Source organism: Pongo abelii, chromosome 9 (genome assembly GCF_028885655.2).
Source record: "Pongo abelii isolate AG06213 chromosome 9, NHGRI_mPonAbe1-v2.0_pri, whole genome shotgun sequence".
Lineage (NCBI taxonomy): Eukaryota > Metazoa > Chordata > Mammalia > Primates > Hominidae > Pongo > Pongo abelii.
In genome coordinates this window covers 67,696,322-67,705,975 of record NC_071994.2, presented here as the reverse complement: position 1 = coordinate 67,705,975, position 9,654 = coordinate 67,696,322, and the positions used below count along the sequence as shown (strand labels likewise).

At 47.6% G+C, this 9,654-nt stretch overlaps 1 protein-coding gene across 1 annotated transcript; it reads left to right on the top strand.

Annotated features, from left to right (window-relative positions):
- Window positions 1–8,316: 8,316 nt before the first annotated feature.
- Window positions 8,317–8,814, top strand: LOC100447612 (large ribosomal subunit protein uL23-like). The gene has a single exon (XM_054526186.2). It carries the CDS (start codon window positions 8,318–8,320, stop codon window positions 8,714–8,716), a length of 399 nt encoding a protein of 132 aa, XP_054382161.1. The 5' UTR covers window position 8,317; the 3' UTR covers window positions 8,717–8,814.
- Window positions 8,815–9,654: the final 840 nt, after the last annotated feature.

The following is a 9,654-nucleotide window of genomic DNA, read 5'->3' as shown; positions in this document are numbered from 1 at the left end:
AAAAGCTAGGCTAAGATGTGTCTACATGAGAGTAGGTTGACAGCATCACAAAATTTATTATTCTGTTGATTTAAAGAAAGCTATCCTTGACATTCTAGTGTGTAAGTACCTCAAAGTATAACTATAATTATATTTTGGGTTTTTCGTTTTTTTGGGGGGGGGATAGGGTCTCATTCTCTCATCCAGCTGGAATGCAGAGGCACAATCTCAGCTCGCTGCAACCTTCAGCTCCCGGGCTCAAGTGATCCTCCCACCTCAGCCTCCTGAGTAGCTGGGACCACAGGCGCACACCACCATGCCTGGCTAATTTTTGTTTACTTTCGTAGAGATGGGGTCTCGCTATGTTGCCCAGGCTGGTCTCAAACTTCTGGGCTCAAGGAATGCTCCTGCCTTGGCCTCCAAAATGCTGGGATTACAGGCATGAGCCACTGCATCTGGCCATTATAATTATCTTGAAAGCATATATTGTTATGGGTATTGAGACATCTGGACTTTTAGTTGTAGGAGTATGTCCTTGCAGGTATCTTTAAGATGTTTCCTCAACTGTAAACAGCTTATGAGTGGCAAGGAATGTGCCTTGGCTAGTTTTAAGATGGAGTTTAGGCCAGGCACGGTGGCTCCTGCCTGTAATCCTAGCATTTTGGAAGGCCAAGGTGGGTGGATCACCTGAGGTCAGGAGTTCAAGACCAGCCTGGCCAACATGGTGAAACCTCATTGCTACTAAAAATACAGAAATTAGCCAGGCATGGTGGCATACGCCTGTAATCCCAGCTACTCAGGAGGCTGAGGCAGGAGAATCACTTGAACCCGGGAGGCGGAGGTGGCAGTGAGCTGAGATCGTGCCACTGTACTCCAGATTGTGCCACTGTACTCTGGGTGACAGAGTGAGACACTGTCTCAAAAAAAAAAAAAAAAGATGGAATTGATTTTAAAATGATATCACTCTGATTCTCCTTCCCTAACAGCATGACTGAGGATTGCAAAGATCTGAGGGTCCCCGGGTTCATTCCTTGGTTGAGGTTTCTGCTGTGTCAAGAATGGCATATGATAGCAGCAGACCCCGCAGCATCTCCTCCTGGCCTGCCTCGCTTTCGTCGTTACATGTACTTATAGCATTAATTTTCTAGTGGCTTACTTGGTGCAAAGCACCAGGCACAGCAGTTCCAGAAAGAATTTTACTGCTAGACCTTGACTTCTGTTGAACAGGATTAGACATCCCATAGTTCCATTAACAATTAAAGAGACCTATGCAGCCAGGTGATTTGGACGATAAAATGTGCAGTTTGTTTTCCTGTCTGTCACACACTATTGCTACGAGTATCGAACAGCCTATTCTTGGGGAGTGAAAATGGAGATAAAAGCTCATGAGGCGGGCCAGGCACGGTGGCTCATACCTGTAATCCCAGCACTTTGGGAGGCCGAGGTGGGCGGATCACGAGGTCAGGAGTTTGAGACCACCCTGACCAACGTGGTGAAACCCCATCTCTACTAAAAATGCAAAAATTAGCTGGGCATGATGGTGCACGCCTGTAATCCCAGCTACTCAGGAGGCAAAGGCAGGAGAATCACTTGAACCCAGGAGGTGGAGGTTGCAGTGAGCCGAGATCACACCACTGCACTCCAGCCTGGGTGATAGAGTGAGACTCCATCTAAAAAAAAACCCATGAGGACTCTTAAATTTGTATTTGAAATTGGGAAAAGGTTGTATTTCAAGGCTTCTCAGTCTTTATTATTATTATTATTATTTGGAGATAGGGCCTCACTCTGTCACTCAGACTGGAGTGCAGTGGCACAATCACGGCTCACTGTAGCCTCGAACTCCTAGGCTCAAGCTATCCTCCTGCTTCAGCCTCCAGAGTAGCTAGGACTACAGGCATGCACCACTATGTCTAGCTAATTTTAAAATTTTTTGTAGAGATGGGGTCTTGCTGTGTTGCCCTGGCTGGCCTCAAACTCCTAGGCTCAAACAATCCTCCTGCCTCGGCCTCCCAAAGTGCTGGGATTACAGGCATGAACCACCACACGCAGCCTTAAGCTTCCTCATTAAAAGATGGAGCAAAATACTGAAGCTGGGGAAGACAGAGGACCTGGCTCCACCACGTGCTTCCCAAACAGATTCCTGGCTTCGACACTGAAGGGACCAGAGCATACAGGGAAATGGCACTTATGTTTACTTTGCTGATTCAATTTTTTAGTTCATTTTTTTCAATCAACATTTTTTTTTAAATTTTTATTTTTATTTTTTTAGACAGAGTCTCACTCTGTTGACCAGGCTGGAGTGCAGTGGCACAATCTTGGCTCACTGCAGTCTCAACCTCTCAGGCTCAAGCCATCTTCACACCTCAGCCTCCCAAGTAGCTGGGACTACAGGCTTCTGTCACCATGCTTAGCTAATTTTTGTTTGTAGAAACGGGATTGTTGTCTAGGCTGGTCTCAAAGTCCTGAGCTCAAGCCATCTGCCCACCTTGGCCTCCCAAAGTGCTGGGATTGCAGGTGTGGAACACCATGTGCAGCAACATTTACTTTAAGGACTTGCACTGTGCTAGTCCTTGCACCCTCATGTCTCCTGCGCCATCCTCCTGCTCCCAGTGTTCTGGTGCTGTCTCCTCTGTGCCCAGGCCTCTGTGCCTGAGACTTGAGCAATGTCAACCCCAGGTCCCCTTCTTTCTCCTGGTACCTGAATGCTGAGCAGTTACTGGCTAGTGCTAGACACAGATATAAATACAAACAAGATAATCCTTCCTCCTTCTCCATTGTACACAGTTTAGTGGAGGTATTAGGCAGAAACAACTAACCATATACAATAAAATAATGTTCTTTTGTGGCCAGCGTAGGTCACTATGGGGACCAAATGGTAAGCAATTAATCCACGGGATAAAGAGCTGGGTATTGCTGTTCCCAGGAGAGGCGACACCTCATCTACGGCTTGAAAGATGGGTAAGAGTTTGCCAAGTGGATGAGGCAGAAGGGTTTCCTAGGTAGAGGGATCCATCATCATGAACAAGGCCCAGAGGAATGCAGCTGTGCAGGTTATTAGGGTGGCAAGAGCATAGTGTGTTTCACTGCCAGTGAAGCCAGTTTCACTGCCAGATTCATGTTTTCCATTGCTGGGTTTCAATTCTGCAATAAGCAACTTCTGAAAAATATGAATTTCTGTTTATTCTTGTTCAGACAAAAGCTGAAAATATTGATGAATGAGCAAATGAAAGGAATGTATATAAGAGAGCTTAGGCTTTTTCCATCAAGGAACGAGTCACAACAACCCTAGGAAGAAAAGAAGAGAAGGACTTGTGTCACCATTGCAATGTTGTCCTCTTCGGAGCCCCATCTTCTTCTGGCAAGGGCCCAGAGCAGCTGCTCTTGCTGCAACACCAGCTCTGTTGTCTGCTCCTTCAGCAGGCTTGATCTAGGCACTGTCCCTCATGTCCCCTGCACCATCCTCCTGTCCCCAGTGTTCCTGGTGCTGCCTCCTCTGAGCCCAGGCCCTTGTGCCTGAGTCTTGAGCATTACCACCCACAGGTCCCCTTAGGTCCCTTCCTATCTCCTGGTTCCCGAATGCTGAACGGCCCCAGCAGAGACAGAGCTGCAGGCTGGTGGTGGAGGGCAGAGCTGTACTTCGGAGTTGAGCATTTCTTCCCCTTTGGCAGAGCAGCTGCTTCTCTATCTTTCTTACTCTTTGGTGCCCAGACAGGACTAGGAAGAATCTAGCTCCCTCCCCGACAGGAAGTAGTATGCATATTTCCTGCTGAGCCCCAAGAGTGTTGCTGGTGTGAGGTTGACTGGAGGACTTTCCCACAGGCTGGGTTTGCGGTTTAATGTGAAAGCTGAAACTAGAGGAGGAGATGCTAACCAATGTGGCCAGAAGGTGAATAAGAGCTCAAACCTTAGGGAGCAGCAAAGGCCAGTGCAGGTGTCAAATTCAATTGCAAGCCAGAGGCAGAAGGCTTGGATCCCGGCTTGCACCTGGAGTGAGTGGGAAGGGCCTGGGACAATCACTGCCCACTCTCAGCTGCCTACTTGTCAGTTGCATGCAGTTGGTCTGTCACACAGGCTCATGCATGAGCACATACACACACGCACACACACACACACACACATTGGCTCACACATCTAGGGGGGCAGAAAATACCCTCACCCGGGGAGGGACCCAGACCCATGTGGGGAGTCTGCAACACAAACGCCCCTTCCCCTCACCTATTCTTCTGCACCAGGTTTGTTTGTTTGTTTGTTTGTTTTTTGGTTTTTTTTTTTTTTTTTTGAGACAGGGTTTTACTCTGGTCACCCAGGCTGGAGTGCAGTGGTGCGGTCTTGACTCACTGCAACCTCTGCCTCCTGGGTTCAAGCGATTCTCCTGCCTCAGCCTCCTGAATAGCTGGGATTACCGGAGTTACTGTGCCCGGCTAGTTTTAGTATTTTTGTAGAGATGAGGTTTTGCCATATTGGCCAGGCTGATCTTGAACTCCTGGGCTCAAGAGATCCGCCTGCCTTGGCCTCCCAAAGTGCTGGGATTACAGGCGTGAGCCACCATGCCCGGCTGCACCAGATCTTAGAAGGAAACCCTTCCTCAACCTCCATTCTTCTTACGGAGCACGTGCAGATTTACATCTGTAGATGTTTCCCTTCCAGAAGACTTCAAGGCTCTCCCTTTGGGCATAATAAGAAAAGAGATCAACTAAGAGGGAGCGAACACAGAGGGCAGGGTTTGGGTAGACACTTTTGCAAGCAGCCTGGGAGAGGGGCTGAGGCCTTGGAAGCCAGGAGACGGAGGACAGCCCAGGGGCCTGAGGGACTGACAGAGCAAGGAGAGAGGGCTTAGCCATGTTCTTAGGTGTTTTGGCACATGACGTCATTATCATGGGCAACGTGCTAAGGCTATTTGACTGTGCTGTGGGAAAGAATTGAAAAACACTTAGCGGCTGGGCATGATGGCTCACCCCTGTAATCCCAGCACTTTGGGAGGCCAAGGCAGGGAGATGGCTTGAGCCCAGGAGTTTGAGACCAGCCTGGGAAACATGGCGAAACCCCGTTTCTACTAAAAATACAGAAATTAGCCGGATGTAGTGGCATATTCCTGCAATCCCAGCTACTTGGAAGGCTGAGGCAGGAGTATCGCTTGAACCCAGGAGGTGAATGTTGCAGTGAGCCAACATCGTGCCACTGCACTCCAGCCTGGGTGATAGAGTGAGATTCTGTCTCAAGAAAAAAAGAAAAAAAAATTACTTAGCAATGATGTAGTAATCCCCACTAGGGTGGCTGCCCATATTCTAATTCTAATATTCTAATTGCAGTCCAAATTCTAATATTATTTTTCTTTTCTTTTCTTTTCTTTTTTTTTTTGAGACAGAGTTTCGCTCTTGTTGCCCTGGAGTGCAGTGGCACGATCTCAGCTCACTGCAACCTCCGCCTCCCGGGTTCAAGCGAATCTCCTGCCTCAGCTTCCTGAGTAGCTGGGATTACAGGCGCCTGCCACCACGCCCAGCTAATTTTTTTGTATTTTTTAGTAGAGACGGGGTTTCACTATGTTGGCCAGGCTGGTCTCGAACTCCTGACCTCAGGAGATCCACCCGCCTCGGCCTCCTAAAGTGCTGGGATTACAGGCGTGAGCCACCGCGCCTGGCCCCAAATTCGAATATTCTTACACATCCTTCTACCCTGGAAATTGTCCTTGTTACACAGGGTGAGTGCCCAATGACCAGGTCTGTACTATATGACCCTGTCTCCATGGCATATAGCTAATTGGTCCAGTGGCAGACTTGAATCAAGAGGTCTCATCAGATCTCTTCACAGCCCAACCACCAATAGTTTGGGGGTCTCCCTCTGAGCCAAGCCAGGCCAGAGTCCCTTCGCAGAGCACAGTGAGAATAGACCAGTCCCTCTGCCAGTGGCAGGTGGGATGTGAATGAGGCCAGGGAGCTAAGGACACTCAGTCACACTGAGGAGTTCAGGCAGTGGTGGGGAAAGTTGAAGGCAGCATGCAGAGGAAACCAGAGAACTAGACACTGAATCCTTGGTTCCATTCGTGTCTGACCAAGGTCCCAAATCAGAGTTTCCCTTTTATTCTTCTGGTTTCGTTGCTACTTGAAACACTCAGTTATCCTTCCAACCAGCTTCAACCCCCGCTTTGCCTTCTTAAAGTAGTTGGTTAGGTTTTTATTTCTTGCACCACACACCAAGAAAACAGATGACAAACTGAGTAGGTTAAATTAATGTTATCCAAAACTTTGTTCATCCTGAGACCTCAGATTACTTTGCATCCCTCAATCACAGTGGCACCCAGGAGGGGCTGTGTCAATAGGGACTGCTTTTCCCCTAGCCAGTTTTGGAAGCTCCATTACCAGAGCTGGTGTCTCACTTTCTAGAAAATTCTCAGTCCATTTACATAAGACCTGGAACTGCCTGGTAAGAGCCCACAGTTCAAAAGGTGATATAAGACCCTCCTGGAGTGTCTTCAGAGGATATGCTGGGTCTCATATCTGTTTTCAGCTTTACACATGACTCAGCCTCTCTTTTTTTTTTCTTTTTCTTTTTCTTTTTTTTTTTTTTTTTTGTGGTTGAGATGGAGTCTGGCTCTGTCACCCAGGCTGGAGTTTAGTGGCGTGATCTTAGCTCACTGCAACCTCCACCTCCCAGGTTCAAGTGATTCTCGTGCCTCAGCCTGCTGAGTAGCTGGGACTACAGGCACCTGCCACCACACCTGGCTAATTCTTTAATTTTATTTATTTATTTATTTATTTTTGAGACAGAGTCTCGCTCTGTCACCCAGGCTGGAGTGCAGTGGCACGATCTCAGCTCACTGCAACTTCTGCCTGCCAGGTTCAAGCGATTCTCCTGCCTTAGCCTCCTGAGTAGCTGGGATTACAGGCGCCCACCACCATGCCCAGCTAGTTTTTGTATTTTTAGTAGAGACAGGGTTTTACCATGTTGTCCACGCTGGTCTGGAACTCCTGACCTCATGTGATTCACCTGCCTTGGCCTCCCAAAGTGCTGGGATTACAGGCATGAGCCACTGCACCTGGCCAGCCTCTTCTTATAGTATGCTTAATATCTGCATCAAAGCAAAATACATTTCTAAACATGCAAACAAATACACTGCACCCACTTACAAGACAATTGCTCTCTACTCCATGATTCGTGTCTATGGCCATTACAAGGTGGGCTGATGGCCAAGGCACAGCATGTCCTCCTGAAATCATCTGTGGGAGAAGAATTCACAGTTGAGCAACTCAGGACTTGAAGGAGAAAATAAGATTATAAATATTTTTATATTCATCAACTTGCTGAATAAAAGGGATATTTGGGACATTTTAATACATCTTAAATTAGTAATGATGAGTACTATTCAAATTTCCTTTTCTGTCCAGAGGGAGGTGACATCTGTTGGTCTTTGTCTTTTTTTTTTTTTTTTTGAGATCGAGTCTTGCTCTCACCCAGGCTGGAGTGCAGTGGCACAATCTCAGCTCACTGCAACCTCCACCTCCCGGGTTCAAGCAATTCTCCTGCCTCAGCCTCCCGAGTAGCTGGGATTATGGGTGCATGTCACCACGCCCAGCTGATTTTTGGATTTTTAGTAGAGATGGGGTTTCAACCTTGTTGGCTAGGCTGGTCTTGAACTCCTGACCTCAAGTGATCCACCCGCCCCAGCCTCCCAAAGTGCTGGTGTTATAGGCATGAGCCACTGTGCCCGGCCATACATTCTGTCATGTCCCACAGAGTTTAGGGTAGAGAATAGAAAGTTCAATTTGGGACATGCTGAAATTAAGGCCCCTGCAGGGCATGCTAGTAGTGATACCCAATGAGCAATCAAGGCCCCAAATTTAGGTTTGGACATCATTGGCATTTGGGTGGTTGTTGAAACCTTGAGTATGAGTGAGATAATCCAAGAATTTGTAAAATGAAAGGAGAAGTAAACCAAGACAGAGCTCTGGGAACAGCAACATTTATGGGGCTGATGGGAAGAAAAGGAATTAGCGAAGAAGAAGGAGAAAGCGCATTTGAGGAGTTAGAAGAAAATGATGAGTGACCGGCAATTTAATGGCCGCAGGAGAAGAGGATTTCAAGAATGAAGAAGTGGTCAACATAGAGAAGAGGATTAAAAAGATAAGGACTTAGAGGGCTAAGAAGACAAGGGGTCCCTGTAGTTTAGCAACAAGGAAGTCCCTGGCGACATTAGTGGCTTCAGTGGTGTAGTAGAGAGAGAATCCAGATATCAGGGGGTTGAAGACCCTGGCGCCAGTCTACAGGGGAATGGAGCTTTCCCTACGCTGCTCAGCACTACGTGATGTCAAGAAGGTGGAAGGCCTTTTCACAAGATCACAAGATGGTGCCGAAAGTAAAGAAGGAAGCTCCTGCCCCTCCTAAAGCCGAAGCCAAAGTGAAGGCTTTAAAGGCCAAGAAGGCAGCGTTGAAAGGTGTCCACAGCCACAAAAAAAAGAAGATCCACATGTCACCCACTTTCTGGCGGCCCAAGACGCTGCAACTCCGGAGACAGCCCAAATATCCTCGGAAGAGCGCTCCCAGGAGAAACAAGCTTGACCGCTATGCTATCATCAAGTTTCCGCTGACCACTGAGTCTGCCGTGAAGAAGATAGAAGACAACAACACACTTGTGTTCATTGTGGATGTTAAAGCCAACAAGCACCAGATTAAACAGGCTGTGAAGAAGCTCTATGACATTGATGTGGCCAAGGTCAACACCCTGATTCGGCCTGATGGATAGAAGAAAGCATATGTTCGACTGGCTCCTGATTACGATGCTTTGGATGTTGCCAACAAAATTGGGATCATCTAAACTGAGTCCAGCTGCCTAATTCTAAATATATATATATATATATGTATATATATATATATATATATATCTTTTCACCATAAAAAAAAAAAAAGAAGATGGAAGGTTAAGGGGACACAGATGTAATGAGATAAGGAAGGGGGAGCTGTGAGAACAGGTGCCTATGTTTGGATAATCGGATTTTGTCAGAGTATTACTTTTAGGTGATGATAAGGCTCAGAGTGTGAGCAAGGGGATGAGTGGCCTGAGCAGTAAGAAAGGCTAAGGTCATTGGAGACAAGGGGGTTAGGGACTTTAAGATTAAGATGTAGAAGGTGTTATCCATAGGGACACTAAATCACCCAGGATGATGGCAGTATTTCTCCTGGGAAGTCTGTGAGTCAGGGGCCAAAGTCCTCAGTGAATGTAGGGGAAGTGCCGAGGAAAGGAGCCCAAAGAACAGTGGTGATCTGAAAGAGGCAGTGAGGGCGGGGGATGCAGACCACCTTCCTCCTTGTCACATGGTAGGTGGGCTATCTTGATGAAGTTAGCAAGGCCTCATGCCATGTCCTCAGCCAGGTTTCAGTTAAAGCAGAAAGTGGAGGGAGCTCCCATCTATAAATGAACCAAGGTTCCAGGTGATACAGGCTCAGGATGCTGTAGTAACAGCCGGAAACACAGAGGGCAGCATCATCCCAAGAGTACAGGAGAGGCCCACTGTCTGGATTCACTTGCATTTTGGGAGTCAGCCTAGGATGACAGGAAGAGTTGGGGGCATCATGGGGCTGATTGAAGAGGCACTAAAAGAGACCAGGATTGACTTGGCTTCCACGCTATGCAGACCAAGGCCCTAGGCTATGCCTACAGCCTGGTATGCACCAGGTTCCCAA